A 22584-nucleotide genomic window follows, 5' to 3' on the forward strand; every position below is an offset into this window, starting at 1 on the left:
AGGCGCTGTCGCAATCATTGTAAGATGATATTTTCTGAAACAGAGAAGGAAAATTCATAAATGTAAACCACACAAACTAGAAATCGTCATTGCTGTACACATATTTCACAACTGCATATACTGATCACCTTCAATCACACCAAATCAAGCCATACATCTGGGTGTAATTGTGGACTTAGATCTGGAACAAACTTCACAAACACCTGAGGAACGCTGTCACACTCACTTGTTCAAATCAGGCTATAAAACAGTATTTGTAGCTAAGGTGTTCCAATAAATAATAGATGATGTTTATTAGGTTTTGATATAATTTATTCTCCTTTTATGCTGTTGTTGATCCCCTTGATTTAACGTTTTTCATAAACAGATTAAGATTCTTAATTGCTGTGCTTTAAAGTATTTATGTTAATTCTCTGTCAAACACTGTGTATTGCCCTGTGTCTGAATGGTGCTATCTAATTAAAATCTGCCTTGCCTTACTTCGAATACACATACTGTGCATATTAATCTCAATTTGGCCTGACCAGTAAATTATGTCATTATTAACTATGAAATAACCAGATCTCAAAATATATGCTTTTGTGCAACAAAGTATTGAGTCAATGTTTATCAAACTACCCTTTTACAAAATGTGACAAACCTGAAAAATATTACAAGAACTGCAATTCCTACAATATTATGCCAGTATTCAGTCAGTTCACACATGTGCTTTAAATCTTTATTGTTGAATCTTCAATGACATAAAACATTTAGTCACCTGTCGCTGGAACTCAAAAATATGCTAGTATCTCATATTATGGTCCCAATAAATTGTCAAACTCTAGAAATCTTCATTAATGTACAGACTTTTCTGCATTTGTGTAGTAATCATAATGACCTGACCGGGCTCACATCAAATACACTAAAGCGTCCCCCTGGTGGTCAAATAAGCACATTGCAGTTGATGTCATAATTTTTCACAGCTGATAAATTTCATTTTGAGGCTGGATTGGACTCTTTGGTCGGCCACTTCTGGCCCGCGGGCCATATGTTGGAGGCTATTTTAGGTGTAACTAGTGAAGTGAATGTAAGATCCTGCATGCGATTATGTCGTGCCGACAGTGTTATTTTAGAAACAGTCACTGCTCACAAAATAATAAATGTATCTTTTTACTAAGCACGCCGTGAACACTGTTTACCTTTGAACTCCGGTCTGCAGGAATCTTCTGCACGCATGCGCACACAGTAACATCCGGGGCCGGGACAAGGATGAACGCCAATTTTCAAGATGGCGGCGGAGGGAGGAGGGAAGGAGATGAACGAAATTAAAACTCAATTCACCACCCGAGAAGGCGTCTACAAACTCCTCACCCACTCCGAATACAGCCGCCCGAATAGGGTGCCTTTCAACTCGCAGGGCTCCAATCCCGTCAAGGTCTCCTTCGTGAACGTGAATGACCAGTCCGGCAACGGCGACAGGATCTGTTTCAATGTGGGCCGGGAGCTCTACTTTTACATCTACAAAGGCGTGAGAAAGGTAAACACCGAGGACACTGCCGCCCCCGAGCAGCCCGGGTGGTTTGGCGGCTTTAAACGTGTCGCGTCTCGGCTGTCAACTCTCCCAGCTTCTGCAGTTAAAGTGCGTAGACTGTGAAGACAAGGCCATGTAGCAGACCAAGCTAAGTTAGGGGACTAATTAGCATTCCGAGCTAACGTCGCCACAGTTGTTGTTGTTGAATCTGCGCGACTCCAGTCGGTGACAAGCTGTGACATGAGATCTGGAGATGAGCTGAGAAAGGTCTTGTCACGTCACGCCGTGTCACATTGTGTTTGTTTATGGCCCAGCCAAACCTTTACAACGAGAGTGGGCAGCACAGCCAGCAGTAGTTGTGCTGTTGCAGTGTTCGCTGTTGGAGTGGAAGTGATGGTGTGCTGTCAGGGTTTGGATGTGATGCAGCCTGAGCCGCTGTTTAGTTGCATACACTGGTGATGTCACTGCAGAAAGCCACGTTGGGTCTTGTTGATCAGGCCAAAGAATGATGATGTGGTTCTTTCTAAGTCCATCCATATATACCACCTTATTCTGTGCAGGGACGCTGCAGCCAATCCCAGAAATACAGAACAAGAGACAACCACACACACTCACACCTCACATGCATGTTTTTGGACCGTGGGAGGAAACTAATTATCCCAAGGAAACACACACGGAGAGAACAAGCAAACTCCATACAGAAAGGCCCGGCCAGTATTTCAACCCATGACATTCTCACTTTGAGTCGAGAGCACTAACCACTGCTCCATTGTGCTGACCACAAGAATCAAATCCCACAACCCATCCGGACTCAGTAAAAGAGGAATCTCCCACTTGAGTTTTTCCTCTCCACATGCTGGCTTGGTGCTGCTGTCACATCCTGGTGGCTCCAGTAGCAACCTTTGAATGGAACGTTTGTGTTTGTTCAGCTGGTATCACGCTCATAGTTTAATCATTTTAGTTGGATTTCTGTTCCACTTTCTACTAAATCCCAGTATTTAAGTCTATGAATGAAAATACAATCACAGTGTGGCTCACCAGCCTCCTTCAAAAATGTTTTTTTCCCCCACTGCAAACTTTCAAAAAATAGGTAAAAACAGGAGAGGAGTTAGAAATTACTGTCTGTCTTTTATTCCCAGAGTTTATATGGACTGAGCCGATGTATGTAAGCAATAACGCTTTGAAGCTTGTTAATTACTGTGTAGAGCAGTCCAGCAAGTTAAGGAAGAGGATTGGTATGCATGGTATTTGCCAATGTTTGAGAGACCTTAACCCAGTGACACCAGAGACAACATTGTGACATGGCTGAGCTGCACCTAAACACATATTCAGATGTCTGAAGGTGTTTGAAATAGTCACACAGAAACCAACAAGTAAGCAGCTATTTTCTTCATCCATTCTAACACACGCACACTGCAGGCTGAATATGTTTTTTTCAAAAAACACACTGATTAAGTTCTAGTTAAGCATGTTGGGTCAGTGGTGCCCTAGACGTTAGGCTTGTTGTCTGTATTGAATCCCCCTGCTTGATGTCAATCATAAGACCCAAAAGTCTTTCTTCTTCATGATCAGTTTAGTGAGTACCATAGGCATATCTATCCCATACTGTTACTAGAAATTACAGCGTAAAGCTAGTATTGATGTTACTATGACTTATTGTTACTTACATCTGTATTTACTGTGTTCCAAGTTGGCTCACTGACGTTGATTTGTCTGGAAGTTTTAATCAACTGTGATCAGGGTCAAAAGAGAGGCTGGTATTTGTCGCAGTGCTTAATAAGAGAAGTTATTTATTCTTCCAAGTAGTCCTCCTCTCAGTTATCTAAATAACTGGTGTCTAAACACTTCACTGCACATTATACCGAGTGTAATTATGCACGTGACAAATATAGGTCTTGACTGAGGTTGAAGGCTTCTTCAATTTGACCAGTTTTCAAGAAGTAATCGTTAATAAATAAACATTACACAATACACATTTTGACATAGCCAGCATATCAGGTAAACACTGTTCTATATTTGTGGTCTTTGGACTGAGCAGATGATTTCTATGGACAGGGAATATCAACGACTTGATAACAGAAGTCTGTTGTTGTCCACAGATCAGTGTAAATTTATCACAGCTGCTTTTGCTTGTGGATATGATACTCGGATGGGTTTTATACTGAGCAAGCTAGGCATCACTGTGGGACTTGATATGTCAGCGTCCTCATCCTTATTTTGAGCTGCTTCTCTGAAAATACTGATAGCTTTGTAGTCACAGCCTCTAAGCCTTTTCTCTGGCTCCTTCATTGCAACCAAAATAGACCACAAGAGACTTGCAGTATAAAACATAAAGCTGTCACAAATGTCAGACTCACACTGGTCAGGCTTTATTGTTGATCCTCTCTATTTTTGGATGAACACTTTCCACATCATGTCTGCAAAATGGTGTCAGTAACACAGTTTTTACAACTAGCAGAAAAGATTGTGCCTTTTCAAGATGATGACATTTATATGTGTTGATTGTTCCAGGCTGCAGATCTTAGTAAGCCCATCGACAAGAGGATATACAAAGGAACGCAGCCTACTTGTCATGACTTCAACCCTCTCACAGCGACGGCAGAGAGCGTCTCCCTGCTGGTGGGCTTCTCAGCAGGCCAGGTGCAACTTATAGATCCGATAAAGAAGGAAACCAGCAAACTCTTCAATGAGGAGGTAAGTTAGTGTTAACCTGACAGCGGTTAAAAGGACGATACTTGTACTTGTTTAATTTCATCTCTTGTACAAAGCAATAAAGTCACTGACCATTTCTCTTCTTCCCCCCCCCCCGACCACAAACCCCAGAGACTTATAGACAAATCGAGAGTCACGTGTGTGCGATGGGTTCCTGGTTCGGAGAGCCTGTTCCTGGTGGCTCACTCCAGCGGCAGTATGTATTTGTACAACGTGGAGAACACCTGTGGAACAACAGCGCCTCACTACCAGCTCCTCAAACAGGGAGAAAACTATGCGGTGCATACCTGCAAGAGCAAGTCGGCCCGGAACCCATTACTGCGCTGGACAGTGGGCGAGGGGGCCCTTAATGAGTTTGCTTTCTCTCCGGATGGCAAGTTTCTGGCTTGTGCGAGCCAGGACGGCTTCCTGCGGGTATTCGGCTTCGACGCCGCGGAACTCCACGGGACGATGAAGAGCTACTTTGGTGGTTTACTGTGCGTGTGCTGGAGCCCTGATGGACGATACATTGTGGCAGGAGGGGAGGACGACCTGGTGACCGTGTGGTCGTTTTTGGACTGCAGAGTCATTGCACGGGGACACGGTCACAAGTCGTGGGTGAGCGTTGTGGCATTCGACCACTGCACCACCAGCGTGGAGGACGGTGAGCCCCCCGCTGAGTTCAGTGGCAGCGACGAGGACTTCCATGAGCAGATTCACTTTGGCGCAGGCGTGGACAGAGCAAACAGCTCTCATTCACGGCTCTCTAAGAGAAACTCTACGGACAGTAGACCTGTTAGTGTGACCTACAGATTTGGCTCGGTGGGACAGGATACCCAGCTGTGTCTGTGGGACCTTACAGAGGACATTCTTTTCCCACACCTTCCTTTGTCACGTACTAGGACTCACACTAATGTTATGAATGCCACGAGTCCTCCAGCCACTGGACAAACTACTGCTACGACTACTACTACTACTACTACTACTACTACTACTACTGTATCCACCAACACCACCACCACCACCACCAACTCTAGTGGCACCAACGGCAAAGACAATGTGAGCAATAGTAGCACCAGTGGGAACACGGCAAACTCCCTCCCCAACACCCTGCCTCGCTCAAATAGCTTGCCTCACGCTTCCAACCCAGCAGCGGGCAGCACCCCTAATAGTCACACAGGCAGCAACAGCAGCACCTCCACCACCACCTCCACAACCACCTCCAGCACCAAGGGCAACAGCATCATGGACAGCACGTTCATTGCCACCAGCGTCAGCAAATTTGCCACGCTGTCGCTGCACGACTCGCGCAAGGAGCGCCACGAGAAGGACCACAAGAGAAACCACAGCATGGGCCACATCAGCAGCAAGAGCAGCGACAAGCTCAACCAGCTCAGCTCCTCGCGGACAGCAAAGGCCGACGCCGCTAAGACTCTGGGCACCATGCTGTGCCCGCGCATGGAGGAGGTGCCGCTCCTCGAACCCCTGGTGTGCAAGAAGATCGCTCACGAAAGACTCACTGTGTTAATCTTCCTTGAGGACTGTCTGGTAACAGCCTGTCAGGAGGGTTTCGTTTGCACATGGGCTAGGCCTGGGAAAGTGGTGAGTGACAGGCCTCTTGAGGATACTGTCATGTGACACCTCTAAACTCACTGTTGTTCACAAGCTGTTAGTGGTGACGACTGCAGCCAGAGGTTCTGGTTATTTCCAGATTTATACTCAACCCCCGCATCATTTCGATGGTCATTAGGATTTATCTGACAGTAAACCTCACGGCCTCACTATTCTGCCTCTTGCTTTACATTCAAGTAACACTATTGTTTGTTATCAATGTGTGTTATCTGTTTCTCCACAGGGATTGCTATCATCTCAAAACAACCCAGCCAACTCCCCCAGTGGAACAGTAGTATAGCCCTAGTGCTGGTGCTGCTAATGACAGCTCCATGCCACAGAGACGGGGATGACCAAGGCCAAGGCCCTGCAGCGCTTCTTCACACACTGTCACACACCACACGACCTCCAATGTCCCAGTTCATTGTCACGACGACAAGCTCCCTGATGTTTTTGTTGCTTTTATGTTGAGATAAGTGACGATGGCCAAGCCAGGGTGAGACTTGTCCTCCCGCTTACTTTCTTTTATTTTCTTTCTTTTCTTCTGGCGGGGGGGGGGGGGGGTTAAATGGGTGCTACTGTTCATAGGAGCTTTAACTCCTCCAGGAGGTTAATGAGAGAGTTGGACTGGCTCACTGTTGCGTCTCTGGTCATATCAAGTCGTGTCTAGTCTGAAAATGACTAATACCCAATCTATTGTGCCTGTAGATCTTCAAAGACTAGACACGGTGTAAGCTTTGTGATGATGCCTCAGCCTAACCTTTCGTGTCTGTGGGGATTAATTCAACACCAGTTTTTTCTTTTCATAATGCATTCACAGATAAAGGGAATAAGATGAGGGATTGTTTTGGAAAAGTGGCATATCCCCAAAAGTGTTTTGTTTTTTTTCCTCCCACCTCCTGGGTGCAGCCGAAGTTTTCACGACCCCAAGAAAGACCCCCACCACCACCCCACCCGATTTACAAAACGTTTTGAAGTTTCACACTTAAGACAGTTTATTTTGCACAAATTTGCTTTGGTTATACCCCCCCCCCCCCCCCCCCCCCCCCCAACCCCTCCACACATTTTTCAGTCCATCACAGGAACACATCCTAAACATTTTGTTGACAGCTCTGGAAGCACTTGGGGGACCGGCTTGTTTTCGCTCTTTGTCTCAACGCTGGATGCAGCAATCAGTTTTTTTTATATATGGAAAATAAAATTGTTTGCACTTAATAGTTTGTTAGAGGAGAATGGCTTTACATTTTTTGGAGCGTGTAAGGACTCCTTGACAAGGTTGATATATATATATATATATATATCTATAAATAGAATTAAACAAAACCTTTGTATCTATTGAACATTTATTTTAATATTGTTTCTGATTAAATGGGCTCTGTAATATATGTAAATATTGTACTTCAATGATTTATGGGTGAAATTATTATAACATTAGTTCAAAGATCCTCATTTCAGAAAATACTGATATTTCTAATACAGAAATCTATACCTAATATTAAAAATGAATCATAAATATGCAGGTAAAACTGTTTCCTCTTTTGTTTTGTTGTTGTTGTACATAAAGAGAATTCAGGTGTATTTTTATTAATGAAACGTTTGGTATAGGAAAAGTCTATGAAATCCTCTTGTCTAACAGGTAGTGCTGAATGCTAGCTCGCCTGTCGCCGCAGATTTCTTTTACGACGTTGGCAGGTCGGCGCAGACGCAGTGCTCTAATTCAGCCATCATTCCGAGCTCAGGTAAACCACAGGAAGACTAACGCTGGCATTGTTACCCCCCCACCCCCCCTTTCTTTCTTTCTTCCCCCGGCACCCATACGCATTAGTCCCATCCTCTCCAACCAACATGCTTGTGAATTCACTTTTAACAAAGACTGACAACCATGTTCTGCTGACAGGGCTGAAAATCTGTGACTCCACTTCTTGTGGTTAATAACTGCTAAACAGATGCTGAACTTGTGAACAAAACGTTTGACACTGTGTTGAAAAACCAACTGACAAATGTCAGCACTTGATGGCGGTGTAGGTGCTCGAGTTGAGGGTGTTGTTTTTTTTTTTTTGTTTGTTTTGTTTTTTCTCCAAGCACCCAACATAGGACTGAGGATTTTACCGGTGGGAGCCTTTTCCTCCATGTGACGCCTATTAAAAACAGCTTTGACAGACTGCGTGGTCTATTTGTCTTTACTGTACATTCACCATTCATTTCCATTGGGGTTCGATTTGCCAGCCTGGGTAATAGTCACCACTATCCATCCATCTTTCACTCTTTCACCCAACTTAAGGGGTCACCGGTCTATCGAGGGGAAAATAAACCTCACACTCACTTTGGACATTTTCAAATTCACTTTAAAGGTATCATGTTTTGGCGTGTGAGAGGAAACCAAAGTGCCTCGAGAAAGTTTACATACGTTTTACAACATGCAAACTCCTGGATTTAAAGGCGTGGAGCTCTGGAGCGAACCGACCAGCCACTTTACCACTGTGTGGCTCTCAATGCGATAAAGAAATGAAATACAGGAAAAAGTGTTTTCTAATCTGAACGCTATTGTTTTCAGTAGTTTTCATACTGAAACATTTCAAATCGTCCAGAGAGTTATGTATTTTTATGTATAATTCAGTGAAATTGTACGTTGGCGGACCTGAAATACAACAGTTTGCCATAACTTGTTTGGCTTGTTTTCGGATGGCCTTCCTGACTCGAGCCTCAGTGATTCAGGGGGAAGTAAGATTCAGTCTTGCGCCACTGCAGCAAATCCAGTTGTATAAGGCAGAAAATATGTTAAATCTGAGTCACCACTTGGACGGTTTTGCTGAAAGCGTTCTCTAAGTTCTTTACAGGTGTTTTCACTCAGCAGCTGACTGCTTGTGCTGTGCTATCTGAATATGTGCCAGGAACAAAACAAGGTTCACTTTTTTTTTTTTTTTTTGATGCAGGAAAAGTCAAGTAGTACCTGAGTCCATGAAGGCTATGATTCATCCCCCCCCTGCTTTTTTTTTTTTATCACCGTAAATAATAAGAAGGTATGCGTTATAAAATTCAAGGTCTTGTTGGAGTGCCTGTGCACTTCACTCTGGTGAGTCAGTGTGAACCGTGCAGCCACAAAGCCTTCGTTACTGTTATTAATGAGTTTGTTCTTGCGATGACATGTTGAAGTGTCGTTTAGATAAAAGAAGAGAAATAGAGATGAGCGTGTTGTGTAAACAGTACCTTTCCAATAAAGTGGGGGCATTTTCTGTTTTATTATTATTTACTAGCGGGACAGATTATAAAGATTTATGCACAAAAATGAAATCTGACCTTTTAAGACAAATACAATTTTCATCACGTATACTCTACCCCGCAGAACGAAAGAAAAGCTTTGGAACATAAATCTAAATGTTATTATGACACTATTCTACCCGTCTGGCCCACTGAAAATAAAATCAGGCTGTATGCGGCCTCTGAACTAAAATATGTTTGACACCCCTGGTGGAGACACTATATTGACTCATTACTGTATTACTGAATGGGGAGGAGGTCATTGCTTTGAATAGTATCAAACTATTCAAACATAAGACTCATGAGCCAATAAAAAGGAGTCCAATCCAGCCCACAGAATGACTGCGTAAAGTATAAACAGCAAAGAAAATATTTACTGGGACTTCTCCAATACATGTATTCACTGTTGCTGAGAGGTCAGTGACGCAGCAGCATCAGAGTCACACAGTGACGCATGCATGAAGGCTACAAAATACCAAAAATGTATAATATTTCACTGTAAATTGAATTTGCAGGCATCGTTAACAAAAAATGCAAACTGTACCTTTTGCGCTTTGGAAATATCAACTTGCAATACATGCACAGGAAAACATGCAAACTCCACACAACAATCAAAGTGAGGTAGCATGGTGCAGCCCCATGACATGAAAGGTGGAGTATTCTCCTCAGGTGGCCTGTTATTGTTACGTCTGACCAGCAGGTAGCAGTATTACTCAAACAAATTGGGGCTTTGGGCTCTTTAGCAACCATTAGGCGTTTGATAACAGCCATTACTTGATCAGACTGGAAACCTCAGTCTATATAGGCACACCCCGGTGTCTATATCTCCCTCTTGGTCCCCACGTTTTACAAATGTCTCCTAATCACTTCACCCTACGAATTCATATATATTTTATATTTCGGGAGTGGAATAAAACCGGTCCTCCATAATTAATGTGCCACTTTTAGAAGAAGCACAAGCACTCATGGGCATTAAACCAAGCAGCCTGTGGCATCAGTGTGCAGAGGGGCGAAGAGGAGGAGGGGGAGGAGGAGGAGGAGGGAGGGGTGTCGGGGATGCCATCAATAGGATGGATTGGCTCGATCATCCTGTCAAAAGTGTCAGATCTGACTGACTCTCTGATCGCTCTCGAGCTGCTGAGCAGGTATCGGTCAGATTAGGTGCCTGTCTCGAAAAAGCATCACGCCCGCGTTTTAAATATGCACCTGCGTACAGTTTCTGGCTCTTGACCGTGTTTATTCATTCCGCGCAAAACCTCGTCTGCCTCTAATCTCGCTGGCTGTTTGAATAGCAATCAAAACTGTGTGGCTCGGGGTAGGAGATTGGAAAAACAGCTGCATTCATCTTGCATCCTCAGGGAAATGGGTCCCACTTGATAGATATTCAATATCGAGAGGGCGCCCTCCTGTAAAGGCCCGGCTTTGATCTTCTTCTCACAGTGATAGAATTCCCTTCTCTTGCTTGCCTTCGTATATTGACCAAGAGTTATGTTTACCTAGCAACGTGTGCAGTGGCCATGAATGATTAATATAGACTCCCATTGCAGTGAGCGTGAAGAATGAGACGCATCTTTTGTGTTGCTAAAAGTCGACAGTTGAAGCTGAAGGGCTGCGGCAACGAATGGATACGACTCTGTTTGCAAAATAAAGATGTGCGCGACTAGTTACGTCTATGATATTGTCGAAATTGCCTTTGTTCTCATAGCATTCTCATTCGAGTGAGCTGGAGAGACATTGTGGAGTCAGAATATTAAATATGCTTGGAATGGATTTCACATTCGTGCAGTGGTTTGCACTCTCCCCTCACAGCTGGAACAATCCTGGATTGAATCCATGTTTTTTTTCTGTGGAGACTTGTGTTTCCTTCCACAGTACAAAAACATGTTTCAAATTAATAGATGAGTCAAAGTTGCCCGTAGGCTTGAATAACAGTGTGCAACTGTTTCAAACAGCCCAGTTTCATCTTGACCAGTAAATTAGTGCCATAACAATCTTTAAATTAATTATATTTCTTTGTGGGTGAGAGTATGTGTTAAGAAAATGTCTCTATTTTCACAAAAACCTAACAACTACTATGGAAAATGACTACAATCTTAACATGAAACCAATTTTAATGAAACCTTCTGATGCAAAATACAGTGAAATGCTCCCCCAAAAAACTTCTCTAATAGTTGAATTATGCATGTTTTTACTCACTCACCCTGACAGCACGGGTTTGAGGCTAATGCTAATTAGTTATATTTGATGGCAACATCCCCTCAGCTCAGGTTTCATTGTTATGTTGTGTTCAACACTCATAGCAAATCTGTTAAAAAAAAATTTAAAAATCAATGTTCTCCTAGAAATGCATACATTTTCTTGGTGGTTTGGCCACAGTGGAGCCTCTTGTGGTCCGGTTTTGGCCCACGGGTCTTATGTTAGACACCCCTAGTTTAGACGAAAACCTTCTGTTTTAATCATTTAAATGTCTGTGGTGACATTGGACTCAATGTTTGTATAATGACACTCAAAACCAACCTTGTGTCTTTCAGAGACGGGGTCAAACCAGTGCACCGAGCTGCAGAAATGATTCGATTTCCAGCGACAGAATGAAGAACTCACTCTTTGAGATGCGCTAATAAACCACTCACCTCTGCAAACCTGCAAATCAGATTTTTTTTTTGGCAACTGTGTGAAACCCAAATATATTAATATTCCCAGACTTGCCAAGAGGAACATTAGCAGTAATTTGCACTCATGTTTCTGGCCCCTTTAAATATTTAAGGCCAATATACTTCACCGCTGTTGCTGGCTCCCACCAACTGTAGATGGGAAATTGCCGTTTTACCGCTAAATGCTCAATGGTTATGCATTTCTGCCGGACCGAGAGTTTTATTCAAATCTAGATGGAGCTGTTTAGAAGGTTAAAATGATGTCCTACCATTTTTAATCAAAATTATGAATAAAAATGTTCACAGTTCATGACATACATCCTGTCAAGACTGCGTTTCTGTGAATACCTATACTTGAAATCAACACACTTTCTGGTTTCTGAGGGATGAATTGTGCAGAAGCGATTAGCACCGTGGCTACCTGCAATTGGGGGGGGGGGGGGGGGGGGGGGGGGGCACAGCAATGCAGCTTCTGAATCAGTTAAATATTTGTCACTAAAGAAAATCAGGAGCAAAGTGCCCCATTCCTCTACTCTCGCATCTATTCTCAGCCAGGTTTCCCTTGAGGTGCAGGCCCAATTACTGAGCCTCCTCCGGGGGAGCAGCTGCACAATGTGCCAGTCACATGGCCTCGGTACAGCAGCAGCAGAATCTGCGTGTCTTCACAGCGCATTAGGAATTAAAAGTTCACACATGGAAAATTAACCGGGGCCTCTCACCCGGCAGAGAACGAGCGGCCTGTTGGCAGCGAGTCAGTAGAGGAGCCATTGTGAGGCCTCATCGCATGCCGCTTTCTTCAGTCTTCAACATTTGTCAATGCCGAGGCTATGTGCCATGCATTAGACATTTCATATTTAATTCATGCCACGTTTGTAAACAGGATTTGCATGTGGAGAATGGCCGCCAGTGAACTCGAGCGCAAGATGCATTTAATATGAGGATCTATGGAGAGACTAGTCAGCAATAAGTTATTCTAGATTTTCAGCAAAGTGCAGAACTGATTGTTAAACATTGCTGGAGGGGTGAGGAGGGGGGATCAATGCAGAGAAGCACTGAGCTCAGGCCTCGGCGGAAAGCATCGATACTGAGCTGTGGTCTAAGCACTTAAAATGTAAATGTAACTTCAATACAACAACAGAAACAAGAAAGGAGCATCAGTGCCTTGGGATCTCTCCAGGTGCGTCATGTTTATTTATGTGAATGCCTTTGCACTGATACAGTAGCTTAAACTTTCATATCCCCATCCAAGTCATCAGCTGGGCAGTGATGCATTGCATCAAAAAAAAAAAAAAAAAAAATCTGTTTTATTTAGTTGCAGTGCATCACTCCAAACATGACCAGATGCAAAAACGCTGTAGTTCGGGCATCCTTCCCCCATGGTGTCTGAATCACTGCGGTTAAATTCATGCTGCGCATTGGAAATGACAATCTCCCGGTGTGCTCTGGAAACCTGTTGAAGCTAAGTGGGAAATTATATAAATGGAACAAGGTGTCTCGGCGGATCTCCTTTGATCTCGGCAAATTTGGGAGATATAAATATCTTCAAATTAATTATGCGTGCACAAGGGGATTACTAAATCCACAGATTCACCAAATTCAAGATTGCCCTGACGAGCCACTACACAATTCACCACCTCTTTCAAGATGTCCCACATTTTTAGTAACTTTAGGCATTTTATCACCGGAAAACCTTGTTATAGAAAATACAATATGTTGTTTAGTATATTATTGGTACAAAACAATGCAGGCTTGTAAGGAGTCACTTATTCAATGTAAAGACATTTGTGTTAAAGAAGCCAAAAATCCAACATTCGTCTTTATTTGGAACAATCCAAGAAAACAGTCCAATAAAACAGGCAATATGAAGAATAGTCCATAAAGATTTCGTTTTTTTTTCTTTATATAGGATGCAAAAAAGACAATAATATATAATAGTATCAAGTAAGGTCACTGTAATCGGACATAACTCTTGCAGAGTTCATGGTCCCTGATATCGCCCCAGCCCCCGTTCTTCACGTGCGGGGCCACACCCCCGGCCCCGTTGGCGGGCAGTCTCTTTGTTATCAGGAGGTTTTTCGGGAACAGCTGGTTGCCGCTGCTCTGGAGGATGTTTTCGATCTTGGTTTTCTGGCTGACGGGCATGCACGAAGCCTTCTTGTGGTGCATGCCGCAGTCTCCGGCGTGGAAAATCCGCGGTGCCTCGCTCACCATGACTTTCCAGTAAGAGGGCAGGCAGGACACGGTCAGGTGCTGCAGGGACCAGTCCCAGTTGTAGTCGTCGTAAGTGCAGAACGTGTCGGTGCACTGGATGAGTTTCTGATATGTCTCCCTACCCAGGGCCATCCCCATGTTGTGCTCGGTGGACTTCCAGGCTTTTACCTCCACCTTGTTCGCCTTGCTCGAGTAGCCGATGTGGCTGTAGCTCCCCAGAGAGAGGATGTCACAGTCGGAGCACTGCTCTCTTTTCAGAGCCGTCATCAGCCTTAAGAGGTGGATAAAGTCTGGAGACATGTAGTGGTCCTCCTCGATCAGCAGAACCAGACCCTTGTGGTCGTTTAGCACTTTGACTCTGTCCCATACAAAGTGGAGTTTCCACCACCAGTGGTGTTTGGTCTGGGAGAACTTGGCCTCGCGGTAGTGACCGAATGAGTCGGGGTACTCTGCGTTGATGCATCCCAGCTTTAAGGCGTCCTTTTTGGGAATGTCTCGGGGGCAATCTCTGGGGTCATGTCCAGGGAACTCCTGGGGATACAGCTGGATGCTGAAGGGGAAAAAAATCTGGAGTACTTGACAGAAGTCAACAGAGGCCACCACTTTGTTAATCTCGGGGGACCAGTAATCATGGCTGAATATCAGCAGTATGCCGTCCACACCTCGGGCCTTCCGTAAACTATCCACTAAGAGCTTAAGGTAGTCGGGTCGGTTATGAACCTGAACGACCACAACCAGGTCGTCCTTCTGCCGAACCGTCTTGAACTTCTCTTCGTTTCTTATCGTCTGGTCAAAGTTCAGCTGGAAGACGATGCCGCGGTAAACTAAAGTTGTGTTATCGACCTCTGGCTTGGATATTTTGGCTTTGTCCTTTGCTTTTTCCTGGAGCGTATCATTTGCTTTCGCGACGGGTGGGGGAGCGGGCGCCCGGCTGGCTGCAGGTGTGGCTGGCACCTGGATATGATTGTTGATGCTACTGCTGCTGCTGCTGCTGCTGCTGCTGCTGCTCGCACTACTGCTCCTCCTCACCGCCTCCGCTTCCTTGGGGGGCGAAGCACTGTCATTTTTCTTCTGCCTTCCACTGCTCCAGAACGCCAGGCCACAGATGACAACCACCAGAGTCAGTATCACCACCTTCCTCTTGTAAATCCGGAGTCTCATGATAGAAGGTCAGAAGTTGATTGTGCAGGGACAAAAAGCTGTGGGAACGATGTGCTTTTGCTTCGCAGAGGAAGCAGGCCTGATTAAAAAGAAGCTGTTTGGAGGCTAATTGTTGGCAAACTTATCTCTTGTTGTAAACATGGATTCTGCTGGAATGTCATTGATGGCAAATGAATATTCCATAAGGCATGGCGGTTGCGGGAGGCAGCGGGGCAGCAGTGCACATGGAGCATCTGAACGGAAGATAAACCAGGACACAAAGGTTAGATTCACTGCGGTAGTTAAAACCGAGCATCATAAATATATGCATGTAAACAATGTCAGAGGAAACACACATTTTATATATAGTAATTAAAATATAAAGAGAACTAGAAAGTAATCAAGCTGTTGTTTACACAAGCCCAAAGAGGAAGAAAACAGCAGCTTCATAAATAACAACTAATGCAATGACTATCGTTTTTGGAATAAGTATTTGCTATTTTTTTTTTTTAATACATTAGGTGCTATGTTTACATTCAAACCACCTCACCAGTTCAGTATACTGTTCAAACTGCTGCTTACCCTGTCACAGAGGAACATTTCCTTTTCAAAAACACACTTCAGAGCCGTTTGCAATTCTAGAATTTCATTATGGGAATACTTTTTTCTTGCAGTTCACATTACAACGCCACCATGTGTAACTCATTTGTCAGGCAAGTGGCCACATATTCACTAGCATGAAGTAAATACTAGAATATAGAAGAAAAAAAAAAAAAGTAGTCCAGCTATCTATTTAAGTTGGTCTTGTTGTCTTTAGTATTTATTGTAAAATAATTTAAACCACTTTGTTTTAGTAAGGAATCTTATTTTTATCTTATAAATAATACCAGATTTGAGAAATGATTTGATTGTATAGTGAGGTAAAAGTGCAACCTCACACTGACCTTAGGGTCTTAAAGTGAAGCGTTGTCCATCAACACATGATCAGAGTTCAACTTTGCAATTCATACATATTTGAGAGCGTGTCCTCTAATGGATTACAACAAACAGTGAGTCTCCTATCAATCATAGTGCGATCAGTAAGGCATCTGCCTGGGCTTTCAGTACAGCCTGCAGCATGAAGCAGCCACTCAATACTAACACAATCTCACTAACTATGAGTGGTTCTTAATGATTCGGGAGTTTTTTGTTTTTTTTAGCTCAACCTCTTATTTTTACACAGATGAGAGGACATTTTCGGTGCCAAAAGGTTTTGTGAGAACTCCTGGAAGTATGTAAACACAATCCTTATGCTGTATTAATGTTTATTTGTTTTTTTCTCTCTTAAACTTACAAACTGGCTTCAGTGTCAAGATGTTTTGTGAACACAGCGTCTGATAAATAGAAAACCTAAAGCAGGGGCGTCAAGCACATTTTAGTTCAGGAGACATATACAGCCCAATTTAATCTGGATTTGGACAGACCGGTAAATTAGTGTGGTTAAAACCTTTAAATGTTTTCTTTGTTGAAGTGCAAAGTTTACGTGATAAATTTCTATATTTTTGCATAATCAAACAATTACTCCTTAAAATGACTAAAATCTCAACATAAAGCCAATTTCAAAACATTGTGATGCAAAATACTGTGAGAAAAGAAGAAATCAGTTGCACAACACAGTGGCATCAAATAATGTCTATTTGCTTGAACAAATTATTTCATTTCAGTGGGCTAGTTTACACAACATGTGATTTCATCCTGGATGCAAACTTCCTCTCAACGCCTTTATATTGTCTTCTTTAACTCTACACTATCAATATTGATTAAGCTCAGATCTAATCTGCTTGATCTGTTTGTTATATGATTGGCCTCCTGGGCTTTCTCCTTCTAATCTACATGTTTTTTCCTACCTCTGTGCCTGCAGGCTATCTAAATGCACATCCTCATTGTCACGAATACCGACTCGGAAAAGGCATCTAACAAGCTTATTCAAATCCGAAGTGATTGCGTTCAATGCAGCTGCAATGTAAATAACGAAGTGGAAATGAATTCTTATAGAGTAAAGCGTTAAAAAAAAAATAAAACCGTGCAACCTATACGCTCCGTACCGATGTAATCTGTAGGTTTTCCAGACTGACATGCTTCCGTACAAGTGTTAGGATTATAGATTATTGATTTGATCCAACATGTTGGTGTAAATATGTCAAATTACTCCTGAAAGCTCATTTTGTTTTTTTTCCTCGACTTGGCCGCTGTCACGTCGAGCCAACCACGTCTCGCGTCGTGTTTCAATTCACCACATATCGCTGCAATAATTCCTACCAAACTGACACAAAATGCTCTCCATCCTCTAAGAAAAAGGAAAAAAGAAAGGAGGAAAACCCAGCAGCAGCAGCAGCAGCAACATCCACGTCGAGCTTTGCTCTTTTTTTTTTTTATGACAGCGAGCGTCCATGACAATGCTAAGTTAGCTTCGGCTAGCAAGTTGCAGCCCGGAGAGAAAAGCCTCAACAACCAGCGACACACCAACAAAGCGTTGACAGGGAGTTACCTAAACCCGGAGAAGCCTCGGTACGGTGGCGTACCATTCCCGTCCACACCTCCCGGCGAGCTGCATGGAGACGGAACAGTAAAGGCTTAGGAAAGGATGGGGAGAGAGAGAAAAAAAAAAAAAAAAAAAAAGAGCCTAAATACGGAACCACTGTCTGCCGCTGTCCCACAATGCACCGGTCCAGCGGGGGGCAGCACAGATCCCGTGGTCGTCACTCTGCTGCTGTAGATCACGTTTCTGAACACTTTCTCTTCGCGTAAGAGCCACAAAACTCTGGCTTTAGGTGATGTTCTGCCGCTGGAGCCCATGCTTTCTCTAACCCCGCTGCCTAACACTGTCTCTGAGTGTTATTCTGCCGCTGCACTTCATGTTTCTGCACACTTTCTCCTCACTTCCTCATGCTAGAGCTGGAAAAACACCAGCTTTGAAATGTATATCACAAATATGCATGGGAAGTTTAGTTTGAAACTCGATTTTACACTCTTTGTGTACTGTCTCCACTGCTGCAAATGTCTTCAAAGTACTAAAAGGATCTATAAGCTTTGATATGTATCACACATATTCATGGAAAGTTTACCTTAAATTTTACTCTCTTTGAGAAACTGTTCTGTCTCCATCTGTCTCTGGAAAACACTGTCTTTAAGCACCATTCCTGCTGCGGCTCATAGTCCTGCACACAAGTTCACTTCACACCGTCACAAAATCATTGCATGTGTTTGTCTTTAAGTACTGAACAAGCTTTGATATGTATATCACAAATATGTATAAAAAGTTAACCTTTGAGCTGAATTTCACCCTTACTGGTCTCTTTGAGAAATAGTGAACTATATCTATCACTTCTGAGAATTACTAATCATTGCCCCCTGGACCCTGTGGAGGTGGTGGGAGACAGGAGGATGTTGAAGAAGCTTTCATCCCTGATGGAGACCGTCTCCCACCCCCTACATGGTACCGTCACATCACTGGGCAGCTCCTTCAGTGACAGGCTTCGCCACCCGCGGTGTCTGAAGGAGAGATACCGCCGGTCCTTCCTCCCTGCTGCAGTCAAACTCTTCAACCAAGCCTGCTCCCAGTAGACCACTGCACACCACAACCGGACAATATCACTCCACTCCAACTGGGCAAGAAGTGGTGCTATAACTATAATAATCTATAAGAACGTATTTACTATGTAAAATACATCCACCCCCATATTCTGTACATGTCCACACTTATAGGCACAGTGTGCATATTTTTCTATTATATTGTATTTTTATCTGCTTTTTTTTTAGTTCCTGCTATGTGTGCTTCTTTCTCTGTACTATCCTGCTGTACCACTGCAAATTTCTCCACATGCGAGATAAATAAAGGGATATCTAATCTTATCTTATCTTATCTTATCTTATCTTATTGGGGGGAACTTTGCTTTATGTTATGATTGCTTAATGATCAGGTATAATTGACAGAAATGTACTAGAATGATAGAAACTGTTATTTGTGCAGATTCTTAACAGCTGAAAAATTTGTTTTTGATAAAGTCTTTGCATCCTTGTCTGTGATTTCCTACAGTTCATGTCCCGAGTCATCAGATTTTAAATCACACAATCAAGTAAAAAAAAAACAAAAACAAACAACATTGTTGTGTCATTCATAAATTCATCACTTTCTGGGCTGGAAAATTGAGCCAAAGTCGATGCCAGAGGTCAGAAGACATTAGTCGCTGGTCCAAGAAAGGGACTAGTAATTTAGATAAATAACCACTTGTTACAGCCAAGGTATGCAGAAGAGCATGTCTGACCGCACAACACTTTGGACCTTGAAGCTGATGAGCCACAGCAGTAGAAGACCAGAACGGGCATCACTGGTCAGCTAAGAACAACAAACTGGGGCTACAGTTCACATGGGATCACAGAAAATTGGGAAACGTTCAGATGGTAGGTTTCAGAAATAGTCATAAACAAAATCAAATCATCCCGCGTACATCAAGAGTTCAGGCTGCAGCTGGTGTGGAGAACATTTTCTTGGCAGAATCAACAGAACATTATATAAATGCTGCAGGCGATACCGATTCTGGCCCAAACACTACTAGAGTATCGTTGCTGACCATGTCCATCCCTCTATGACCAAAGTGTAACACGTTATCATAGCCACTTACACACCAGGCAACAAAGCTCAAATCATCTGTAATGTCAGCAAATGTGTGAGGCTGGCATGTCAATATGGACCCAAAGCTCTGAGGAACAGTTTCAGCATCTTGTTGAATCAAGGCAATAAAGTAGGAATACAGTTCTTGGAAGCTGGTACGAGCAAAATATACCAAATGCTGCAATTTATCCCCGTAGAGAATAAACTGCAGAAATGTATATATGGAATATACTCAAAATGATCAAGCCCTGTTAGCAAAGAACAACCTTTCATTATCCAATCGCGATATTCCTGTCATGTGTCTGTAATGAAAACGTTTTCTGCAGATTGTGGTTGTTTAGCTTGAATAATGTTATTTTATTCATTTGATACTTTGCAAAACTGATATCAATTAATAAAATGTTGATATATATGTGTAAAGAAGCTCTCTCTCCCACACACACATGCATGCACATGTGCACACCCACAGAGACGTACATTTGTATTTCACAAATTGTGGATGGCTTTGACCTGTCGAAGGTGGAATGTTAGATGAGTTAGTACAAAACAAAGTAAGAAGTTCCTCCTGATATTATCCACAAAACTCGGAGGTACCCACCGGACTGAAAAGCTACAGACGTATCTAGGAAAACTACACTGTTTAATGCAAGTATTTCTTTATTTGATAAGTAATGTGACAGTACTGCCAGTCTCGGATGATTCTACATGGCGGGTCTCTATTAAAATATATACTTTCTGTGTTATGTTGCTCTCCTTACAGCCGCTGAGAGGCGCTGCACAGAAACAGCCGCACCGGAAGCAGCGCGGGGAACGTCATGTGCGCAGGCGCGCTCCTCTTTCTTCCTTTCCGACGCTCGAGCGAAAAGAGACAAGATGGGCCATCAGCAGCTCTATTGGAGTCACCCCAGGAAATTCGGACAGGGATCCAGATCCTGGTCAGTGTCGCCGTTATTTAACCGATTGAAGTTTATTGTGCTGAAGCGGATTGGATTTGTGGAGTTTGCGGTCTTTTGTCCTGTGGAATATGAAACAAAATGTGCACCGCATGGACGAAGAGCTCGAGCCAACATGGCGGCGGAGGAAGAGGCTCACTGTAGTAGCATTAGCGGCATATTCAGTTCACGAAACAGTATGATTAATGCGATGAATAAAAACCTTGAATGCACACAACCCCAATTAAGACTTTTAAAGATGGCATCATGATACAACGTGGCGATTTGAATTGTAAAGGTTGTAGACTTGTCGTTAGCGGGGATGCTAACACGTTGAGACTTTAGTTTCCGTCACTGTTAGGGAAATGTGGCTTTTCTCACTTTTAAAGGTGTTTTCTTTCTTCTCATTTCCAGCCGGGTGTGCTCGAACCGACACGGTTTGATCCGTAAATATGGGCTCAACATGTGCCGCCAGTGCTTCAGGCAGTACGCTAAAGACATCGGCTTCGTCAAGGTAAATAAATTAATCTGTGGTTATATTTTCTCGTTAACTGTGCTGATGAACAGAATGTTATTGGGTGTAGAACAAGTCTCATTTTATTCATTGTTATGAATCTTCTTGCACTATTACAAAAATACAACGTGATGTGTTTACACATGAGTTTGCCTCCTCATTCATCAACTATATTGTTTTTATTGCATCCTAACTCGTATCTCTTTGTTTCTATACAGCTGGATTAGATGTCTCCCAGTCCTCCAAGGGGTCAAGAAGACCGGCCAAGATGGGATAATTGAGCACTGCAAATAAATGTTTTTTGTTCCAATCTAAATGAAACGTGTGGTCATTCAATATATTTTTTGAACCAGTTGTTCATCCACCTTCCACAGGGTTATCCAGTTCAGGGTCATGTGATGTTAATTTCAAATGGGATATACACTACGAAATAAGTGCAAATGATTCAGAAAAAGTTGGAATAATTCATGCTTCTCACCAATAAGTAGGTAATTGTTTACTGTTAGTGGTTTCGTTGCAAGACATGGGTTTGTGTAACCTTTCAAAGATTTGTCAAATTACATCTGTGATTAGTAATGTGACTTTTTGCTTTAAGGAAGTTTTCCATATATCTTTTGGCATTCAAAATTCGCATCACACTTTCACAATCGAATGAGTTGATTGCAAATGGCTCAGGCAGCAACACTTGAGGCACAATCACTTGACAAAAGGGGCAAATGATGCACTGAAATTAGTTTCCCTTGGTATTACATCATCCTCTTGCATGTTTTGTTTCACACCCAAACTCCTCAAGAGTGATGTGAAACAGTTTTATTTGTGATCTTACAGAGGGTGTGTTAATTTACTGATATTAACAAGCATAAAGTTAACCAAATGAGAGTCAGATATTGAGCGTCCAACATGAAAACATTGTGTGCTGAGGGCTTATAGGTCAACCTATATGTTGAGCGTGCACGCTCCTTATTGTTTCTCAACCATTTTTTTAAAAGGCACACGCTGAACAGTGCACTTATCCCATGAACCGGAATGTCACAGCAAAACAAAGCATTTTATTAATTTTTAATCCAGTGTGCCTTCACATGAGACGACATGCCACCGCCCTCTCACGCCAGTGCCAGAAATATGCTGAGGTTACTGGTTTTGCTCCGAGTTAACTAAATGTGATAGGTCCCCTGTGGTGTGCATTAATTGCTTTGTGACTTTGGCTACCACACGCTTAAATATTGAATAAGCTCAGCAGAAGTTGCAGCCAGGCAGGTGGGATTCACTGCCATATATAGACCATGTCTTGGCGTTATTAAAGTACTGTAAGACACTAGATGGCAGCAACACTGCATGCTCATAATTCAAGGCGAACGATGAGCGTTGCATAACCTCCCTTAAAAAGTGGGATTTGTGCAGTTTAGTAATCTTCC

General features: G+C 43.0%; 3 protein-coding genes across 3 annotated transcripts; 2 read left to right on the forward strand and 1 right to left on the reverse strand.

Annotated features, from left to right (window-relative positions):
- Nucleotides 1–1264: 1264 nt before the first annotated feature.
- wdr20b (WD repeat domain 20b) lies at nt 1265–7968 on the forward strand. The gene is made up of 4 exons (XM_080490979.1): nt 1265–1516; nt 4022–4204; nt 4334–5803; nt 6057–7968. Exons 1-4 carry the CDS (start codon nt 1268–1270, stop codon nt 6111–6113), a joined length of 1959 nt encoding a protein of 652 aa, XP_080347105.1. The 5' UTR covers nt 1265–1267; the 3' UTR covers nt 6114–7968.
- Nucleotides 7969–13524: 5556 nt separating this feature from the next.
- Nucleotides 13525–17974, reverse strand: mgat2 (alpha-1,6-mannosyl-glycoprotein 2-beta-N-acetylglucosaminyltransferase). The gene is made up of 2 exons (XM_080490485.1): nt 17600–17974; nt 13525–15326 (listed from the first exon to the last, which is right to left on the reverse strand). The coding sequence occupies exon 2, from the start codon at nt 15091–15093 to the stop codon at nt 13669–13671; it is 1425 nt and encodes a 474-aa protein (XP_080346611.1). The 5' UTR covers nt 15094–15326; nt 17600–17974; the 3' UTR covers nt 13525–13668.
- Nucleotides 17975–20559: 2585 nt separating this feature from the next.
- Nucleotides 20560–21479, forward strand: rps29 (ribosomal protein S29). Its single transcript, XM_080491299.1, has 3 exons — nt 20560–20658; nt 21070–21169; nt 21388–21479. Exons 1-3 carry the CDS (start codon nt 20597–20599, stop codon nt 21394–21396), a joined length of 171 nt encoding a protein of 56 aa, XP_080347425.1. The 5' UTR covers nt 20560–20596; the 3' UTR covers nt 21397–21479.
- Nucleotides 21480–22584: the final 1105 nt, after the last annotated feature.

Source organism: Lipophrys pholis (assembly GCF_963383615.2).
Source record: "Lipophrys pholis genome assembly, chromosome: 21".
NCBI classification, from domain to species: Eukaryota; Metazoa; Chordata; class Actinopteri; order Blenniiformes; family Blenniidae; genus Lipophrys; species Lipophrys pholis.